We start from the raw sequence: 22,655 nt of genomic DNA, 5'->3' as shown, positions 1-22,655 counted from the left end.
GGACCTTAGTAATTTTTATGATTTAAAATAAGAATTATTTGAATTTCTGGTAAATTTATAATCGGACCAACGATGAAATACTGCCAATGTTAATTTGCGTGTACATTCGCATTTCAGGCAATACACCAACAAACACGCAGGAAACTAATTAACGTTTTGTAGATGTTCTAACACACTGTTGTGCAAAGATGAAAAATGAAGAAAAAGGGGAGAGGAAAAGCTATCACTGTACGAATAAAAGGAGACAAGTGTAGAATATGTGTACGACAGTTTAATAGAAACCTTTGATTATTTAACTTAAAATTACTCTATTGTAAAATACTGTAATAACTGTATGAATAGTCCGTAAGTTCTAATAAAAGAACAGTTTAAAATCTTTGGTATTACAGGTTTTACTGCTGATCTCATCATTTTGTTAATACATATTTCACAACGAATTGCATCAGGAAACCTTAATTTCACCCTTCCACCCTATTTTCGAAATTTCATCACGACGTCTGCCAGGGCCATTAATTCCATCAAACTGCTAATTGTTGATCAGGATTGGGCATTGATCCTGGCTGAAGAAAAATGTCTTGGTTGCGGAGGCGGAAGAGTCTCTGCAAGAATGGTCTCTCGCCACTTCTTTCCGCGGCTATATTGGCTCTCAAATGATTCAGATACTCCGTTCTGTTTCTCAGTACACCGAAAAATTCCAACGAGGCAAAAGCTATGAACATGACGATGCTTACCATAGCGATCGTCGTGATTAAACAGATCAGATGCCAGGAAAAATGTGTTAAACCTAACACGATCTCCTCCGTGTCGCTGATATTGAAAAGAGGGACTAAAAGACTTCCTAGAACAGAGCTGACCAAATGAATAGCTATGATGTTACAATAGTCCTCGAGGGCGCTATGAAACACTTGTCTAGATACTAAAAAAAAGACGATGCTTCCGGCCGAACCCAAGCAAATTGCTTTCAAAGGGGAATAATTGTCCGCCCCGGCAGATATTACTACCAAGCCGGATACTATGGCTTGTACGCATCGCATTACAGTCCAGTGATTGAATTCTTCTGTGACGAACACGAAATGAAAAGCTACGACCAGCAGGCTGCACGATGACGCAGCCAGCAAATTGTTGATGTAGATGTTGCATCGCAATTTCATATTAATATTATGCTTTACTATGTTATCGTTTGGAATGCTGAGACTCTGCAATGAAGAAAAATTAGAATTTAATGAATCAGAGTTAAGTGGATCATTTTTAACACTAGATTTAAAATTGCAAAACAACGTAGTAAATTAAATAGATGAAGGATGAAACATAATATAATACATACATCCATTCTTTATCTCAACAATAGTCAACATAAGTTTCAACAAAAGTACCTCGATAAGATTTGTAATTTAAAATAAAAAACTTGTAACCAGTCATATTGACTGGTCTGATAAATCTAGTGTTAAAGTGGGAGTCTCTCTGATATGACAGAGAAAGACCTTATTTGGAATAACACTCTGAGCATTCCATCAAAAAGGGCATAATACATTTGATCTTTTTATATAATCGTGTGTCCTCAATGCTGTTAATTTACCTGTAATCCAATAAATACCAAAAATTGACCGGCAAAGACGGTTCCTGGTGAACTGGAACCAACACTTGCGTCATCTATAGTGTTCAAACGGAGTATCCTTCGTCCAAGTATCGCGCATCCTATGAATCCTGATAATCCACCCACGAGATGAACAATCGCTGATCCAGCGTAATCTAGAAATTTCACATCTCTTCCGTCCAATGTATACTCTCTCATCCATCCTTCGGGCGTCCAAATCCAATGGATCAAGAACGGTTGCAAGAAACCGGCCAACAGAAATCCTGTGACAAGGTAGCCGATGGTATGCGTCCGACCCACGATTCCGCAGGTGCAAATTGCAGCAGCAATTACCACTGCCGACCAACCAATTATGGCTTCATCCTTATCGACGATTACATCACCGATCCAATACCCTTCGGCTACCACACCGTTTACGTCGCCGTTATAGGCGATTACGGTTCCCAACAGAAAGTAAACTATCGTTACCCAACAGAAATCAACGATGTTCTGCAGTAGAATTAAATTAACATTGTTCACTGGCACGCTACCAATGTGTATAAGAACAAAGCCAGCTCGTAATAGGACGACGAGGATGATACGAGCGAAACTCGGTCCCGAGGGAATGTGGAAAAATAAGCTGCTGTTGTAATCGATACGACTTTCGCTCCCGTAATCGTAATAATGATAATCGAAATCGTCAGACATTCCCTTGACCCAGGAGAAATCTATTTGGATAACTTTCTCTATGTTTCCGAGGTCACATTATCGATATACGTATAAAATAGGAATTATAAATTTGGCGAGGTTAGTAATTATACAAGAATATCTGATCGTAATCGTTTTTATTTTCTGCGCAAGCGCGTTTAATTTGTGTAGAAGTTCACATTGTTTCTTAAAAACGCACTAATACATTTAAATATTCAAAGTACACCGCGTAGATTGAAACACGCCCGCTGATTGGTTCCAGGAACGCCAGCCAATAGCTAACAAGGAGGCAGGCAACGCGCATGTCACGTCATTAGCCGCCGCAAGGTCGGGGTCTTCAGGCCGCAGGGACGAGCCGGCAAGCGATGCCGCCCGTTGTCGACGTAGGTAGTCGTTCGAGGACGGTCGTTGGTGTCTCAGTGTTTGGTGTAAGTGACCCGTGTGAAACGAAAGGTTATAAGTAGTACTTGTTCGACCAGTGTACCGTTTCTGACGGAGGAAACGTTGCAAGAGGATGGCCACGGTATGCTGTCGCGCTCTCTATGTTGTCAGATGGTACGAGGTGTCCCGCGTGCTGAGTGTTTCCTCCACCCTGGTGACAACAAAAAACTACCGCAACGTGAGTGTTGACATATATTATTATTTACAGTTTAAGCAGTAATGCGACGTAAGAAGCAGAGTTTAATCGTGTTCGTGTCCCGTCCTAATCTCACGCGTGTTCAGAGAGCGTTTCCCAGAATGAATGTATCCATTATATTTTCGTGTGGTCTCCCCTTTATTCTTCCGAACCTTTCTCTCACACCTTACCAGTTCCCTCCTTTTTTATACTCTGGTACCCCTCTTGCAGTGAAGTTGGGAGCAACAGGCTCCAGAAAACTAACGGAAATCTGTCATTCGTTTTATCAAAGAATGCGATTAAATTCGAGCTTGCGAGTTCCACCGGTAGTATGTATGTACTTGCAATGCATACGTAAACAAGTATATTCTGTCGTACCCTTACCAAATATGGACACCATGTGGAACGAAATACTTCGTTGCCCACGACTTGCTTTACGAGTATCCTTCGAACATCTGTTTTACGTGTGCCTGCTCCGAAACTATTTCTTTTCGTTTCGCCAGAAAATACACGTGCCATAGTTACGATACCTATGCAAGGAATGCATGCCGCGGGTACACGTGTAAATTTGTCTTTTACGCGGTTGTTTACGATTACGTTGGTAGAGTAACGATTTCTTGAATGTAGGTTATGGTGTATTAAATTAGCACCCTATATAGCGTATGGCAGTAACGTATTATTCAAACGTGTATTATTGCCGGGGTAATCGCGTAAATGAAATAAAACTAAATATTTATATATTTGGCAGTTCACGCGTCATATTCTTGCGCAGGCTGTATGCCTGCAGTATCTCGGCATTAATTACTGTAACGAATCCTAAGATATCACTTCACCAGATAAATTATTTATTTTATCAGTCATAGAACCATGCGTGTGTACAGAATTTTGACACGCGATGTCGCGTTTCCAGGATCCATTCGGTGGCTAATTAAGGCCACTAAAAATTGTCATTTTATAATAGTCATAGTATCACTTTTGCCGTATATTCGCAGGGTGATTAATGTAAAAAAATTATTATTATTAAGTTATAATATTCTCACAATTAAGAGTAGAATTATTTCATTTTTGGGTCATTTTTATTTTCTAAATTTCAGATTATTAATCCTACATAATGTTTTTCTAATACAGAATAATCTTTCATAGATCTTGGTTACGATTAACTTACTGGTTAGATTTTACTTGTTTTTCTTTTACAAGGAATCTTATCGAAAAACATAAGAATAATTCAAGGAAATTTTTTATCTCGCATAACTGAAGTTTTAATTGACTCATTAGCTGAGGATCACGGTTTAATTTATCGTCTCGTTGTCGTTGGTTGACGTCAAAACGGAAAATGAGCTTCCTTCTAACGTCGCTTTTCATCCACTGATCTGAGAAAGTATTGAATCTTGAACTGCAGGAAATCATGTTAGCTGGTCCTGCCATACGTTGGACAACATTTATCCGGTCTTGAGAATGTTAAGGTCCTCGGTGTAACAACCGAGGCAAATTATTCCTCGTAATACGTCATCGCGATTCACTTGAACATCGAGATCGAGGTAATTGCAATTAGAGATCGTTGGGGAAAATTTTTCGTGACGAGTCGTCGAATAAATGGGAGCACTGGTAATCAAACCACACCCTATCCCTACATTTCCTGCTTGATTCTATTTGATTAGGTACGTTTATAAATAGAATGAAAATATGGAGTAATTTTCAAGAAAATATCCATCCTACAAGAAAAAAAATAATAATTTTATATTATATAATGTTTCTTAAATAGAATGTTTCGTAAATAAAATGAGAATATGGAGTAATTTTTAATAGAATGTCCATCCTACAAGAAAACAATAATAATTTTATATTTTATATTATGTTTCTACTACTGTTCTTATTTATCTACAATTCCCTCTCTAACATCTTAAAATTTCTAGAAGATTTAGGATTTGTGGTATATTATACCACTGTATTTTGAAAATTAAAATCGCATTTTTGAAATTGCAAATACTAGCCACATAGTGGACATTAAAATTTCAATAATATCGAACAACATTCTAAATTTAGCGATTCACCAAGACCCATTACATTTCGTAGCTTTATTACTCTATCTTATCACACCGAACGTGACTCGTTCTCATTCATATCAATATGCTAATTATGCGACTTTTTAATCGAAATAAGTCGCGTGTAAGCAAGATCAATGAAATCCTGGCGTTATAATACACGTTATGCGATTATTATATAACGTTAAATACACGTCATCACCGCGTGGATTTATCATCGTAATTAAACGGTATAGGTTTATGTTTCGCGATAGTGTACTGAATGAGCCAATAAGATCCTGGAATTTGTTCAAGCTGATTCACGGATAAACCTCGTGTGGGTGATTGATAGTAACTCTCGTGTTCCTAGTATGTACGTAAATAGAATCCGTTTGATCAAAGTCACGTTCAGTATTGATCGAATGAAACGATGGAGTAATTAGAAAATTGTTTATATTCATGAAAATGCAACCTATTTTGTTTTTAAATGAAACCGGATTCGTGTACACTGGTGGAATTAATTCTGGACACTTTGAATAAATATATTCTTTATTTCATATTTGTGCAGAAAATATATAGGTATTCTGCTATGCTAAATTGATACTGTAATCTATAATGTTTATACTTAATATTTTCACATGATTTCGTTTGTAAATGTTTCAAAATTTTTATTTAAAAAAATCTAAACTGTACTGTTATTTTTGATTTTGAACACTAAACGTCGCATGATGTGAAATAGCCAATCCAACGAAATACTAATTTTTTTCTACCTCCTTTGATGTGTTGAAATTGTCTTTTTACTGATTTTTTGAAACAATGATTAGAATATAAAATATAAATCATATATTAAATAATTTGAATAAATGTGAAATTTAAGTAAAAATTTAAGTGTTCAGAATTAATTCCACTAGTGTACGTGTAAAAAATGTCATAATTTTAGTTTCTCTTATAGTAAATATGTGACACACGATATTTAAACTTCCATTTCATTTCATTCGGATATCCTCGTCACAGATCCCCGTATCATGTAGAACAAACCGTTCTGAATCATTCCAATTGAATCTTATTCGTTTATACCGCAATATGTACTCTGATTCGTCTGCATAGCTATAGGTATACGGTAGATATAATCCGTGATCGGCTCCATTCCTGTTATTTAGTTTGATGATTCACCTTGTGTACAGCGATATTAATGCGAAACCAAGCAAGATGTCGCATAATGGCACAGCTGTTATCAGCGTTGTATGTACACATTCGCCCTATTAACCGACAGGTGTTACGTTCTTACGGAAGAAGTTCTTGGACCGATAAAATTCGAGGAGAAGTAAGTTGCGTTGCCTCCGAAAATCCGGTTAGCTATTAGAACTACTCTTCAAGGTGGAATAACACCAGCTCAGGAACCGAGAAATGGTGTCAAGTGGTTGTTTTGTACCTTAGCAGGTAAAAGTGTACTCTTACGGCAACAGTTGTCAAGAGAAAAATTAATTACACTTGTGAGAGAAATTTAAGAGGCTCTTTAGAGTTCATACGCTCCCAAATTGTTGCGCACTCTGCAGGGAGCAATTTTAATAGCTTTGTTAATTATAATGTATTATGTGGAAATTTGGGCAACTTGCTGATCCTCGCAGGTAATTGGTAGATCCGAAGTTTGTACGAGCATAGAATGTTTCTCTGAACAGCCGGAATTCCCATGACTTTCGATGCTAAGTTCTCGAGCATGTCTCTCAAATACTTTCATCATGAATATGAAACGAGCACCCTTCGTAGAATAATTAAATTCATAGAAAACAGTGAGAGTTAGGGATGTTCGATTCCGATTCGATTCTTTAGATAAAAAAATCGATCTTTTGAATCGATTCTTTGGTATTCGATTTTCATCAGAATCGATCGATTTTTTCCCCAATAGGGAATTAATTCTCACTTTTTATATCGACTTTTTGGTTTCGAATTTTTAGAAGAATCGATTTTTCTGAAAAAAAAGTATAAGAATAGTAATTAAAATATAAACAATGTAGAGCGCCTGCTTTTGGTGTAAGAGCACGAAATATAAAAAAATAAGATCGACTCTTTACAATAATCGATGCCGCACAGAAGAATCGTATGGGATAGTCTGTTTACAAAAATGAAAATAAAAAAGGAAACAAAAAAAGTCAATTCTTTCCAAACAAATTCTTTTTAAACCGATTCTTTGGTTTCGATTTTTGAAAGGAATCGATTCTCTCATTCCGATTCAGAATCGATTCGAGAATCGAACATCCCTAGCGAGAATAGTCTAAAAGCTAGCAAGAGACCGTGATTATAATTAACGAAGCTGTAAACAGTCTTTTCGTGTTGGCTATTGAGAATACATTTGCCAGCTAGGTTTCCAACGCCCATCGGTGATTTATATCGCAGGAAGAAGACAGCGTGATGTTAGACAGTCCACTGTCATTAATTATACCGAATCTAACTGTACTTCCACTCACGGGAAGTCTATAAAAGACGCCATTTGGTAGACGATATAATGTATCGAACACGAGATACATTTTCGTTGCAACTGATAATCAGAAGGTCCGATTACATTTTTACGGAAGTAATATATTATCGACCCGTTTAGGACGTGGTGATTCGAATGCTACGCGACCGAGGCGACAAATGCGTAGAGTGCCACTTTGACCCATAGTAGCATCACCATAATTGTAGCGGCAACGAGTGAAAATGAGTCTCCATTCGAAAGGGTCAAAGGCTTTCGATGTCATCGAACTCGAGCTCTGCCCGACGATTTGCCCGAGGTTAACCGAGCATAGCCACGGCTCGAAGGGCACGAGGTTGGTCATGCTTGAATTAGGGGATCGTACAGAGGGGTTCAGACTGCGGAGTCTGCGGCAGGCGCCACGGGCATCGATCTGTTCCACTGCACGCATTCTCTCGACCCCGACAATCTCCCTATCTCTCTTCTTCCACCAGCTTGGATAATTCTTATTTGAAGAAACCTCGAAACGAAGCAGAACTACTCTCCTTTGATCCTTCGAGAACCAACCCTCTCGTATCGTTCGGTTGTTCTCTGACATAAACGGTTTTATCGCTTGTTCGAAAAAAATTTTGGAACACCCATATTTAGGTCAATATTCGTGTATCAGAATCGTTAAATTGGCAGCTTCGCTGGCTTTTATTTCGTGGGATAAGGTATCGGGTATACGCTGGAATGGATACAAGTAGGGTAACTTGGATATTTATTTTTATCTTTACACTAGCTGGCCCGACAGACGTTGTCCTGTCCAAATTTCAATAAATTTGTTTGTGATCGTTTTGTAAATTTGTGAAAAACTATTGGAAATGTGTAAACAAAGTAAAAATGAGAAAAAAAAGAATTACGAGTTATGGTCTTTAGTTCATACAAAAATCCCATAGAAAAAAGCACTTTCATTTTTTCCCGAATTTTCCATTTTTCCGGGCAACTTTTCCAATTTTTCTTTCCCTAGAAACCTTATTTGGACTATTACGAACATTTTTTTTTAAAAATTAACCAAATCGGTCCAACGAATAGCATTTAATTTTTATTTATATAGATATAGATAAATTTAACGTTGGGTATTTTAAATGATTTTTAAAAATATTTTCATGTCTTGGAAGACAGTCATAAAAATGCACGATAAAGAAGACTAATTCCTTGTCTCTTGATGCTTTAATAAGCTTCCGCGTCGAATTCTCCATTATATTTGTGTACACATTCAAAATTCTTCTTCTTCGAACGTCATAGTTACGTTTCACTGGTGTAAACCCTGTGATAAGATCCGCATCTTTCGCAAACAAAGTCTCCTAACGCTTGGTGGATTTTATGCAAAACTTTAAATAATATATCCAGCCTTCAGAGACAAAGCAGAAATTCCCAGTGAATATTACTTGCACCGTTAATAAAACAAACAACGTTGAAGATAATGAATGCTAGGCAGCTGTAAATCTTTCAGGTGGAAATTCTAATCTTGTTTAATGGAAATTTCTATTCTCATTTTAAAAAAACTTGTAAAAGGTCATCTTATCTCTATGCTATTTTCATGGATCAGTTTGAAGTCTGCTTGTTTAATAACGTTGAAGACTTCTTGTACGAACTGAGGCACAGTTTCGTCCTTAGAACTTCCTTTCATTTAGGCTTCGGTTACTTACTTAGCTGGAGACAACTTTTCCATTGAATGATGTCGTTTGTTCGTGGAAAGTTTACTTTATACTCTTGTACATCTTGTTCGTCAAAATTGAGAGAAGAATAAAACAATGTTAAGCTACCGGTTCGTGCATTTTAAACTTTGAACAATGGGTTGTTAAAATAATAAACTTTCAATCAGAATATTCTGAATTTTAATTCTTATTCCGATAAAGTTTCTTGGCGAGTACTCAAAGGGTTAACTCTCGTAATTCCAGAGGGTGGAAGTGTCCATTATTCTATTATTTGGAAAATTATTTCCATTTTCACTTTAATTACTGCTGATTATTATTTTCAAAAATTCTGAAAACATTGAAAACCTAAAAGAAATTTTATTTCAATTTGTACTTCGCTATATTTTTAATTAAATCAAGAGATACTGAAGTACCAATTCATACGAGTTTATAACTGAAAGGAACTGTTTTGACATACTTTCCTTTCAGGATGCTATCATTGACATTTTTTATAGAGGATGTTACGACTTTTTGACCTTAATTTCCCTCGTTTCCTTCAGTCCTCGCTTCTCTCGTGTTGTGTCGTTCGGAACGTGTGAAGCTGCTAGGTACATCGATTTTCTTCGAAACTATACGCCATTAAAAGCGACCACTCCATTATCTACAACCCTATAAATTTCGTGAAGTTATGGTCGTGAATCCAGGTCTTGTCTTAAGTTAATGGTAATGACACAAAGGTGGTGGTGAGTCTTGCATAAAGTTCAGCCTGCTGAGCTCGCTACTGCCTATGCAACATTATTATCTTAGGTGCAGTCGTGCATCGTGTGCAATTTGCGTTAATCGTTAATATAATCGACCAACTGCATTCTTTTTTCTTCTTACTTCCCTCTGTTCTGTGTAAGATAGCTCGTTGGAATTTTAAAAATGAAATGAATTAAAAGCATTCTGGAATATTGCCCGGAATCTACGATTCGTTCCAATTATTAACAGTCAATATAAGTAAAGTAAAGAAGTTAGTCTGCAAATATGCATCGCAAAAGTTTGTTATTTTAAAAAATCGAATCAGCCACTTTACTAGAAGCAGAACTCGTTAAACGACTGTTTTAATCAATGAATACTTTCACGTTGGTGGATTCGATTGAAACTGCTCGTTAAAATCAATCCAATTATCCGATTCATTGGAAATCAGGCTCCTGTAACAATCGGCTAAATTCTTCATTTCATGTTAATGATGTACTTATTCGTTTTCATTTTCAATTAACCTTTTCACACGTATAGAAAGACAAAAATGATTGATTTCATTTTTCTTTGTACTTTTTATAAATTGCATCTCTACAGTGACAAGGAAAAAAAGAGAAAAGAATTTCTAGATGTATCAGTTTCAGAAGTGTGGCTTTCTTCTATGTCACATCTCCAAGTAAAATTTCCTTTCATCTATGAGAAACGTTCTGTCTCAACGTGCCATTATTCACCTTCTCAATGTAGTTTATCATCGATAAACCGAATTACCTGTCGAGAATGGTCCGGTTGTAACGAATGTCCCGTAGCAACAGACAATTTACTTAAAATTGGATTTCCCGTACGAGCACAGTTTCCTCATTGGCAATTTAAAAATCAGCTCGCATGAATATCGACGCGATCGACGAATTGCATTTGATGAATCGCTGGCTTTTCCTGGTCGATGTCTCTGGCATAATGGAGTGCTCGATGATCACCGTGTTCCCCATTTTTCCACTACCCGTTCTACGAGGAGCAGTGTCAAAGGGTTTGAAAGATATATCCCGAGACGAACGGGATCCTCTGCAGCTCGAAAAGAAATTTTCTTACCGGAAAGAAAACGTCGTGTTCCTTAATTTTATCCAACGCTAGTCCCGTTTCTCGAGGTGTTTTATCCGATGGAGGATTTCCAAAGACTTTGATAAACGGATTCAGTAATTCCTTGAAGACGTTTGGTCCACGATCAAGCACTGCATCGAGCTGGTCTTGATAGTAGTGTATTAAAATAGATCACTGCGATTAATCGCACCCGGGTGCATTAAAATATGGAGAGGAAATATGACCGAATAAAAGAATTTAATAAAAGTGTAATAACGTCGCGGGAATAAGCTACACAATTCCATTTGAAATTCACCCACGGTAGTTTCATCCGAATTTTTTTGTTATTTTAGGAACAGCATGTCGCGCACGAAAGAAATTGCAAATAAGCTCATTCATTCTTGTTCTTCTCCGTCGGCTCTCTATTTTTATATTCTCGACAAAATGAGTTGAACAAGTTTCGACGTTCGTAATGGCTCACTTCCATTCGCTCTCTCTATTTTACGGGAAATTTTTGTCAGCTCGAAAATATTACGGTTTGTTATTAACCCTTTGACATACAATAACGTCTGGGAGACGTGATTCATTTCATGCGCCATTGTAAGCTTTCATGTTTCTGAGACGTCAAAAATTTATTATTGTAATTCTAATTTATTATTTTATAATGATACTTAATTATTGTCCATTAACATTATATATCAACCTGATTAAATGTTATGTAGCAATGCAAATTTCAAAATAAAATGTTTTGTTTTAATATATAATAAATCAAAAATATTTTTCGGACGCATCAAATTTCGTTTTATTTGTATGTCAAGGGGTTAACGTTGAAAAAAAATCGAGAGTTTAAAATAATTTTTGTATGCACTGTGTATAGATTGATTTAAATATTTTCTTTCTATTTTTCGTTTAGCAATGATTCGAAAACCGATGATATCGCGTCCTATGTACCTACTACGGATTGTAAGGGATAGAATAGTGTTATGGTAGATAGAAATATCACAAAACCATCGACTTGCAAACAGTATACCATCAGTAAACTACCGGATCCTTTTCGATCCCCTTATCGCCTCTGGGTAACTTTGAATTCCCTTCGGACTACCTTCTGGCGTGAAATTCAATTTAACCATGACGTGATCTTCGAAAAATATGTTCCAAAGGACGAAATATGAAAAAAAAGCGATTGTAAAAATCGCGAGGACTTTGTCATAACCATGGCGCGTGAATAACGCAAAAGTTGAAAGAAATAGCACTAGAATGCCGCGGCACGCTTTTCGAACAAAGCGATTCTAGTGGAACGTTTTTATTCTACCGTTCAATATTTGATAAAAAGTTGACAACAACAGTGTATGCCTCTTTAAAGGGAACAAAAATCGAGTAGAAAAAAGATATAAGCCATTCTGCATTAATGTTCATATGTGTTCGCGGGAGTGATACGGATTACATTCTTCGATCGCATCCCTCGATTTTATAAATCTCAATTTTATCGAAGGTTAATCTATTACGGGGAAAAATGGAGGGGCATCGATTTCTATAGGATGTCGAGCGATGCATAATTCATTCTTATATATGGAAAGTCCCGATCGCGGCTGTTAAATTTCTTGTACTTAAAGTATCGAGTGTTCCATAGAATTTCATAAAACTGAAATCGTCTACAAGATATATTACACTCTAGAAAAGTGGCACAGATTGAAATTTTTCCAACTTGGAATTCTTCTCGCATCAAAGATCCGTCCGGAAAGTCGGCGATGTACGGTGCAAGGGCTTTCAATTCTGTGATTTAACACACCTAGCTTTTGATTCGCCAAACTAACGAGATGAGGATTTGGAAATTGTTCTCTTTGTTATGCTTTTCTATTAATACCGAGGATCCGTCCGGAAAGTCGGCGACGCACGGTGCTTAGGTTTTCAATTCTGCAATTTAACACACCTAGCTTTCGATTTTCCAAACTAACGAGATGGAGACTTAGAAATTGTTCTCTTTATTATGCTTTTCTATTAATACCGAGGATCCGTCCGGAAAGTCGGCGACGCACGGTGCTTAGGCTTTCAATTCTGCAATTTAACACACCTAGCTTTCGATTTTACAAACTAACGAGATGAGGACTTAGAAATTGTTCTCTTTTTTATGCTTTTCTTTTAATACCGAGGATCCGTCCGGAAAGTCGGCGACGCACGGTGCTTAGGCTTTCAATTCTGCAATTTAACACACCTAGCTTTCGATTTTCCAAACTAACGAGACGGAGACTTAGAAATTGTTCTCTTCGTTAACCCATTTCTTGCATTATGCTTTTTTATTAATACCGAGGATCCGTCCGGAAAGTCGGCAACGCACGGTGCTTAGGCTTTCAATTCTGTAATTTAACACACCTAGCTTCCGATTTTACAAACTAACGAGATGAGGACTTAGAAATTGTTCTCTTTTTTATGCTTTTCTATTAATACCGAGGATCCGTCCGGAAAGTCGGCGACGCACGGTACTTAGGCTTTCAATTCTGTAATTTAACACACCTAGCTTTCGATTTTACAAACTAACGAGATGGAGACTTAGAAATTGTTCTCTTCGTTAACCCATTTCTTGCATTATGCTTTTCTATTAATACCGAGGACCCGTCGGGAAAGTTGGCGACGCGCGGTTATAAACCTAATTATAGTCTGAATCTTGAAACTTCAATAAATATTTCAATTCCCAAATGGATCATACATTTAAAAAACATGAGTTGATTTCAAAAGACGCAATTTTCTATCCTCCCTATTGAACAATTTTATGTCTACTTGACTTCTCTGGCGAAGATGCGATATTTCATATATTGTCTCATTTAAATGTATACCGTATATGTACTTATGGAACTTAAAGTAGCATTTCATATTGTGCTGTTGCTTACAACTCGCGTCACGACTTAAAAAGGAGTTGCAACGAGAAACATATAGACACAGGTTAACCTGCATGGTAACCCGGTATCACGTAACACGGTGATAACAATGTGTCTCTGAGAAAAATGGAAACAAATGTGAACTCTTGCATTCGCGAGACCATATTCAGCTATGCCTTTACGAGCTGACAATAACGCCCGTTCATTTTAATGTCCAGTGGTTAACATGTCCATCGTAGTAATCTTCACGAATTTTTGAATATTTCAAGTGATTTAACAGGAATAAATACCGAAATAATTAACCAAATATTCACGATCAATTTACAACTATTCAGAACGAAAGGATTAAACATAGAACTGTTCCTAATTCGACTGCCGAAGTAATGGATGGAACGAGAATCGATCGGATGTCGAATGGAGATAAAGTTGTAGTACGTCTGATGAAAATTGAATTACGGTTCAGTGTTCACAATTACTCGATGAAACATAGCGATTCAATGCGCGATAATTATACAGAAATCAAACTGACCTATCCATGTATTAAGCCCTGTTTGTTCCTAATTTCTTGTTTGCCACTTCTATATGGTGCTTCGAATTTCCATAGAAACCACTCGTCTATATCAGTAAAAATTCTTTGATTTATTTAATTAAAGATACTCTGATTAAAGGAAAATTTTTATTAATAAAGATTGTGAAATTTTTAATAACTTCAGTACCGGATGAAATGATTTGCTTTCGTTGCCTCTATAAACGAAGAAGGTAACTGGTGGAAAATGATGGAAGACTGTTGCCAGGGAAACTCGTTCTTCCATTAGGAACACGCTCGTTTCCTCCACCCTTCCGTATTGCATTACGTTTCTCGTTTAAATCCGGTACCCTTCCAGCAGATTGCAGCCAGCATTCGATCAAACCGCGCTCTGATTTTTTGTTAAGAGGAAATTATACCGTGTGTGGGAGGAATTATTTTTAAGCCGCGACATAAAGCCTACCTCCCGAATTCCGGGAGCATCTTTCGACGCGACAGCACAGGGCAAGTTTAGAATTCGCATTTGACCAGCAGCCAAAATACTCGACTCGAAATCTGTTTGATTTACGAGTCCCTCAGGCGGGTGACAAAATTAGCCCCAGTTTCTTCAGCTCCGTCCGTGAAACAGCGTTCGAGATTATTTTTCTTTTCGACTTTAATGGAAATTAATTATCGCAGTTAATTGGAAATGTGCCACCCTTGCCAAAGTATTTTTTCCTCCTTTAATAAAAAACGGCCATGAATTTCGCTTTACTTCATAAAATTGCGATAAAGTAATAAAGGATCGGCAATGTTAAGCTCGTTTATTTAGATGAATATTCATCGTCCGATTTATTAAAGATTTCGAACCCACATTTGTCCAATTAAACCATAATGCCGTGAAAAATCACGAAAGGAAGAAGAGTCGTCGATGGAATTACTTTTATGCTTGTTTAAATTGCAGTCAAAGGAAAAGCAAAAGTTGGTCAGAGGAAAAAAAACCTTCCACCCACATGTATCCCTATCGATTGACCCCGATAGTAAAGAAAATCCGTTTTATTCGAGCACAGTCTATGCGACTCCTTTTTTTCAACGTGTTTTAAATTTCCATTCAAATCTCCATGATGGATTTAAAAGTTCTGAAAGTTTGAAAGCGTTCTCCGAAGGATATCATCCCAAAGGTTAAATAAAGAAAGTTTCGGGGCTCGATCATCTTCACAATGCAGTAAGGTGATATATCACCGTTCCATAGTTATGCAAGAAAAATCGCTTTCTTCGGTTTATTGTCAAATAAGGATGAAAGTATTTTTCACCTTGGCAATGGTGTCGCTCGAATGTTAAGCGTACGAGTCCATGGGGGTTTGAATGGACAGCTCATCCATTTCGCTGACATGGAATATCAGAAGTAGTTTGCATGAAATAAAAGATGTAAATGACCAAGTGGAAATATGAAATTGAGGCTTATCTCGGGAATAGTACCACACTCCGATTGTGTTCAAACTTCATATATATATGTGTTAGATTAATGGTAACGTAAATATAAAGTGTTAACGTGCCGAAATATAGAAAATCGCGAAAACCGATCCTTCCACCTTTTTGGTGAATTCTGTTTAAAAAAAAACCTAACCCAACTAATAAAAGAAAAGTAAGGTTAGGGTTAGAGTTAGGTTAGGTTTTTTTTTCAATTTACCATAAACCATAAATTCGCTTAAGGAAGCTAGAAAACTCGATATACCACAATTTCGCACATTGGCATTTTCAACTTCATATTTTAGTTAGTTATACCCTAAACACTCTTTACCTACAGTTTCAACAAAATCCAAGTGTGGTACTGTTCCGAAATCTTACCGAAATTGAATATCAAACACGATGAAAATCTTTGCCATTTAATCATTTTAATTAATAGTTCCTTCTTATCGTTCAATGATACCTCAGCAAGGATTCAATGTCCTCGAATTCATACATATGCATTTCAAGTTCGTACAAATTTCCACCCCATGTATATTAAAAGGTTCATGAATCCTTATTCGTATCCTTGCGTGACTTGATCGATCGTGTTTCCAATTCACGACAAACATTATGAAAGTACAGACGCATAGAAAGATCTATAGCCCTTGTATCGGCGCAGCATTCCCTAAATTCCTTTTACATATTTCCTCTTTCGATCAAATTTCACGTAGAAGAAAATCAAGGAAACATGGAATATGTAAATCGAATTTGCAAGCGTGATTTATGCAATCATGTTTACAAACAGATTTTTCTAATCTTTTGTTAATATTAACATATGAATTGGCAATTGCAAAATGTTCCATTATATTTCAGCAAACTTTCATTTATCAAATTATATTGACGTACTTACTTCCCGTTTAGTAAATAATGAATATTGTAATTAGCGCGATAGTCGCGTGTTCCGAAATAATCCTCTATCGTTAGGATCGTTTAAAGTTGGTCTAACAACAGATCGTTGAACCATACCAGACCATTAGCCTGAGAATTATTTATTCTACGACAGTTGAGCACGTGAGAATCTTTTGGCCAGTTACCAAACTTGAAACTCTTCGCGTAAGTGCGTGTATATAGACGCTGATGATCAACAATTTTATTGTTTTCTAAACACGTGATAGAATCGTTCGTTGGAGATTTAATAAATTACAGTGTGTCAAGATGTCAAGTGATACGATCTATGACAGAGATATGATCTACGAGATATGATCTATGACAGGGGTGGGCAAATAGCGACCCGTTAAGAGTTTTTCTGCGGTCCGTCAAGACAGTCAGAAAAATTCACCTTAAACCAAGATTTCCTTTCCGAGTACGACCGAAGATTCGTCTGGTGTTTAAATAAATTGAATAAAACTGCCGCTATTTTTAGACAACCCGTATCTAAGATTGAAAATCTTGAGAAGGGGGCTACACCATTTAGACTTCCTGTCACTTTTGTACAGGCCAAACGGTAAGGGTTATCGAAAAAATTCTTGCGCCATTGTGTTTAGTGGGTCAAAATCTCAAGGAATGGCTGAAAAAAAAATTTTTCTTTTCCGGTCTAACCGGAAATTGCCGAAAAAGGGTTGGCTTTAGAGCGAATCTCGCTCTAGTTCACTTTAGCTTATATTGAATTTATATTTATTGATTTTTATGGTACAATTTATTAGAGGTATGCGAGTACTCGTAATTTACAAGCCGTGGTGAACTCGCTTCGATTGTTCGAACCGAGTCGAGCGCTTGAATTTGCCGAATTACTCGAAATCGACAAATTGTTTGAAACAAAAGCGAGCTACTCGAAAAAATCGAACTACTCGAATATTCGATTTACTTGAAGATGAATTTTCAGCTAGAATATTCGAATAGTTCGATTTTTTCGAATGCCTCGCTTTTGTTTCAAGCAGTTCGTCGATTTCGAGTAATTCGGCAAATTCAAGCGCTCGACTCGGCTCGACCGATCGATCATTGTTTGACTCGAAACTCGCACACCTCCACAATTTATACCTTTCTGGAAATGCAAAGTTAACTAATGAATGCAATGATTTTAAAAGGTGCGGCCCTCCGCCAACCTCCGCCTCCACAAAGTGGCCCCCAAGCCAAAACAATTGCTCACCCGTGATCTATGATATTGCGTTCGCAGTCGCAGAAACAATCTTCTATAATTTAATTTAAACGAATGACGCCTATTCGTATTGAATCAAATGAAATAACACTTAGTCTTAGAAGCAGCAAATCTCTTAAAGATTTCTTAAGTACCTTAAAAATAAATGAATCAGAGTTATAATTACACTGTTCCAGTAGTAAAATTATATACAGTATAAAAATAAATCATTACCTAATGATTCAAAAAACCTCTCTACAGCGTTATACTTATTTGCAAGTAAAAATAGCTGATCGTTCAGAACGGATATCAATACCGCTTCGATTTCCAATACGTAATATAGAACGCTAATCGCGATCAAACGACGCGAAATAGAAATTTTTTAAGCTTCCAAACGGTGCAATTTTCCATGTTCCAGGATATCCATTTATCAAATTGAACAATTCATTCCGTCGGTATCTTTCGCTCTGATTAATCGAACAAACCTGTGCTTTGATGATCGTACAATATTCTCCATCATCGCTCGAATGTTTTCAGCATTCATACGACGCGACGGTGTATTTTCCGCGAATATAGCTGCGCGATATTTCATATTTAAATATTTCATAGAATTTTGTCAGCAGATCCCCATTAATCGCCAGCGGCGAAACATCAGTGATAAACCGAACATTCAATATTTACTGTATTTCAGTGGTGAATGAAACTCATCAGAGAATCGCGTTTACAAATTCGTGATAAGTTCTCGGAAGAATATTTGCAATCTGCAACGCGTTTCGCGGAATTCAATTTCCAGAGCAAGTTCATCGCATTCAGAATTCATGGAAAAGCTCTTAAACCGTCTGAGTAATTCTAATTTCTACCGACAAACTTGTTAGGATGGGAATCGAATTTCAAAACTGCTTTCCAAATTTAGGTCTCGTCTTCGTATCCTGAGGTGTAGAAACATCGGACCGTGAAATTTAACCCTACTTAAACTGTCACACGAAATTTAAGTAACGTGATATATTAAATGATTATTTCAAGTGTAATTTGGAAAAGAACCCAACCTAATATTTCAAGTATCTTAGATGTTACGACAATTTATGCCCGAGCGGTGAACGCTTCGAATATTTCAAAAAATCTCGCTCAGAACTGTTTCAAATTTCAAGCTGCCGTACGTAAAAATAACGTCGAAAAGCACCGCAGTGAAATCGGTTCAGCAGAGGAAAAGCAACGAAACGGTTGACGTGGAACGAAGAAAAATAGAGCTAAACAATGATCGTGCAGGAATTGGATACAGCTGTTTGTATAAGAGGACATCTTTGACGGTGAATAAATATAATGCAGCTTTCAGCGTTCCTTTGAGTTGTCCAAAATTAAATTAACGAACTAGAATAACGAGGTTCCTTGATTTCGAATTATAAGCGACAGAATCCAGGAGACGAGACTCTCCTCTCTGTTCTCGTTGCGAAGTTTTCCGAGTTGCTCTTCAGGGTGTAATATAATATTCATCAGTTTCCCTTTGAAAAAGATGACAATCACGTTTCACCGCGACACCGAGGAAATTTTCGCACAATATTCTTTAATCGAGCTATTGATTTATGAGATACCTGGTCTACCCGGTAACCGATAAAGTTATTGATTCGAACCAGACGGCCGAGATAAAAATTTGCAAAATTATTCATTTATCAATCGGCCTCATCGATTCAAGTGACAGATTTCAAAGAAATTTAACACCTTCAAAATCTCACATGAGAATATTTTCAACCATCCATGTTATTTGAAAATATCCAGCTAGGTGTCTAATTCTTCTAGGTATCTCAGATATCCGCTCGAAATGAATAGCTACTAAAGCAACAAAAAGATGTTTACACGTTTAATAAAAACGTAAGAGATGCAAGAGCGCAGCATAGAATGGAGAACAATTAAATTTTCACGCGAGACCTGAGCTCTGCGGCTCAACTCGTAGAAGCCAGGCGTTTAACGGTGACTGGAACGAGGTACACAAATTAACGAGAGACGCTTTAATATCATGGAAAAAAGTCGGAGAGAACTCTCGGGTTCCCGTTGGAGAAAGGAATACCTATCGTAGAGGATCCTCGAGCTCGTATTCGCTAAACTTTTCCACAATAGATCCAGCTGTTCGCGCGCGTTCGTACACACGGTTGACCCAATTTTCAATTACTTTCTCGGAGTACTAAAATGACTGCGATAGCATTCAAATAGATATCTATGTATAATGGTTTCGTACAAAGGTGCACCTTCGGAACACCAGAGATTACTTTTATTATTCAGCTTCTAAAATCGCTTATCTTTATCACCGTTACGTCTAACACTTAGTTAATATTGTTGAAATAGCGTTAAAATATATGAAAACTTCCTGTCGTTCGAAGAAATTTCGAGGAGACATAGAAAATTAAAATTAGCTATGTAGGCGTTTAGTGGAGGAAAAGAGAGGGTTTCGTCCCCGGACGCCTTTAGTTCGGGCCGGGGACCGCTAGATGGCGGCGAGATGATCGGTGCCAGTGTTCTCGCAAGCGGTCGCCCGGCATGCAGTCCAAAATAAGCAGCTCGCTCGGGACCGAACAGTTGCTAATAAGCAACCTCGTAATAACGAAGCAGGTATGCTATTCGACTTGACGAATGAGAGATCGTCAACATACGTCACTCGTAGAAACGAGTGAGAGATCCGAGGTAGCAGTAAACGGACCTCCAACTCATTTCTCGGACCTCTCGCTTTGCGGGCGACTTCAAACAAAGAAGAGGGGATAGCGCGTTACTTATTTCGAAACAGAGACCACTTACTTATTTCGAGGCAATCCTGTATGGATAGGAGTTCTGAATTGCGTCTGGGGCAGGGATCGTCTGTTGTCAGCCCCACTGACGAGTCTAAAGGCTGGTTCAGACACGGCTAGTAGTTTAGTCGAGTGGAGTAGTTTAGTGTATGGACACTACAGTTTAGTCGAGTAGATCCGTTTCATTGGATTTTTTTAGTCGAGTAAATTTCCCCCACCACTAACTAGGCTTCCGAACAGACCTATCCGGACCCATTTCTTTAGTCAAGCAATATATCTCGTACTCTAGATTTTCAGAGCTCAACTGTACTAGTCCGGACACTTTTCTGTGCGCTAAACGGTTTAGTAGTAAGTAGCTACTCCCCACTCGACTAAATTACTAGCCGTGTCTGAACCAGCCTTAACAGACGATCCCGAAACGCCTTTTTCTCCCCTCTCCTACAGCTATATTTTACTTGGAAATTTTTATTTCTGTAACTCAACACTGTGGATACACACGAGTGTCTTAAAACGATAGCAGGTTATGCTGAAGAGATTGGAAATTTGTTTTGTATGGATTAACTCGTCATAAACATTGTGTCCAGACAGGAGTTTGGCAAATCTCCAAAATACAGGGTCAACGCGGGATCGTGGAATTGGATTTTAGCCAGGCTCGAGCCACGATTGGACGTGCGTTGGAAGGAAATTTGGAGGGAAAAAAGAAATTCAACGTAAACGTTTCGCGATACCAAGGTTTATCGTAAAATTGTCGATGTGTTCCGGGTAAATAAGAAATTCGAAGGAAGGATAGGTTCTCTTTGCCGGGACTTTACATCAGCCTTTCTCGGTTCGTTCTTCCATTTTGCTTCGGTTCCTTTGAGAAGGCATTCGATGGAAACTATAAAGGTGCTCCGACGGCTACATCTGTCACGGAAATTTTATGTAAAACAGGATAAACGTCATCTCCATGAAACTGTGCTAACGATGCTGGAGATGCTGTTATTGATTATTGATGAGCCATCGTTACCTTATTGATACTATCGTTAAGCCTACTTGTGTAACCTAATCTAAATCTACATATGTTAAGCTTCTCTTTAAAGTTCCAGTACAAAAATAGATTTGAATGATAAAACCAATTTGCATTTAACCAAAAAACTACTGAATGAAGTTTATATAACGATCTGTGTAGTTTAATCAAATTCGCTGTTCATTTAGAATAGATACGACTCGAGGGAACAATTATGCAATGTTCCTAAATCACAAACTCAAATACGTTTGACTATCACCCGTAGAATAATCTTCTGGTACTATATGAACGATTCCTAATACTAACACCATTTGTCAAAGTTCAAAGTACACAAAGAATAATTGAAATTGGAATTCAACAATTATTGCTCGACACAATCATTATTTCTGGTCGTATGACTTATCTGATGAAATTGTAATTTTCCAGTTAGTTTATAACGCGTGAAACAACGTCTCTAGTGTTTGCTGTTTCAATATGGACCTGTTAATTGAACGCAAACAAGCGTGGAAACACTGGCACGCCAAGAAAAACAAGAGAAATGGTTCGGTTGACGCGTAACCATGTTTGCAATAGTTTTTGACACTTCCATTATAGGAAATTGTGCGACGTTCAACGCTAGGTTATGAAACCCGAGGCACATATAATTACTTGTTTTCAGGATGGAATTATTGGTAATAAATAATACTGTTAATTCCGGTATAATTACCACTAATTACTTCGATTTGAACGCTTTCAATTTGTATTAGGAATAATCATATGTAATTCCGCTAATTCCAATTTGAAGCTTGCAATTTGTATTAGGAATAATCATATGTAATTCCGCTAATTCCAATTTGAAACTTGCAATTTGTATCGAAAGTAATAGGAATATTTTCATTTCGAAATTAAAGTCGCACTAACCATTGGTTTCTGAATTTCAGGAGACATGGTGCAAAAGATGGTGGTACATCTCCCAGAGGAATCTTTTCTTGACGACGAGCCGCTTTGCTCCAGGCTTGAGTCCAGTCCTCCCGAAAGAAGAGGAAAGTTCGAAGACGAAAACCGGTAAGT

At 37.4% G+C, this 22,655-nt stretch overlaps 2 protein-coding genes across 3 annotated transcripts in view; one reads left to right on the top strand and one right to left on the bottom strand.

The window, feature by feature from the left end:
• Nucleotides 1–350: 350 nt before the first annotated feature.
• Nucleotides 351–2,338, bottom strand: Amt2l (Amt-2-like protein; the record flags this gene model as incomplete). Its single annotated transcript, XM_034327848.2, has 2 exons — nucleotides 351–1,196; nucleotides 1,577–2,338. Coding segments are annotated over 2 exons (1,440 nt in total), but the record flags the coding sequence as incomplete, so codon positions are not given.
• A 241-nt stretch (nucleotides 2,339–2,579) lies between these two features.
• Nucleotides 2,580–22,655, top strand: part of MCU (mitochondrial calcium uniporter) — a 54,322-nt gene continuing 34,246 nt past the window's right edge. The window contains exons 1-2 of one of the 2 annotated variants that reach the window (XM_034327846.2): nucleotides 2,580–2,900; nucleotides 22,526–22,649. In XM_034327846.2, the coding sequence (XP_034183737.1) occupies nucleotides 2,796–2,900; nucleotides 22,526–22,649 (229 nt within the window). In that variant the 5' untranslated portion in view covers nucleotides 2,580–2,795. Of the gene's footprint in view, nucleotides 2,901–22,159; nucleotides 22,277–22,525; nucleotides 22,650–22,655 lie in introns of those variants that run through there. The other variant, XM_034327847.2, reaches the window with a different exon arrangement.

This window comes from Osmia lignaria, chromosome 2 (assembly GCF_051020975.1).
Source record: "Osmia lignaria lignaria isolate PbOS001 chromosome 2, iyOsmLign1, whole genome shotgun sequence".
NCBI lineage: Eukaryota > Metazoa > Arthropoda > Insecta > Hymenoptera > Megachilidae > Osmia > Osmia lignaria.
Note: the sequence above shows the minus strand (reverse complement) of the source record. Positions and strands in the feature narration are given on the sequence as shown.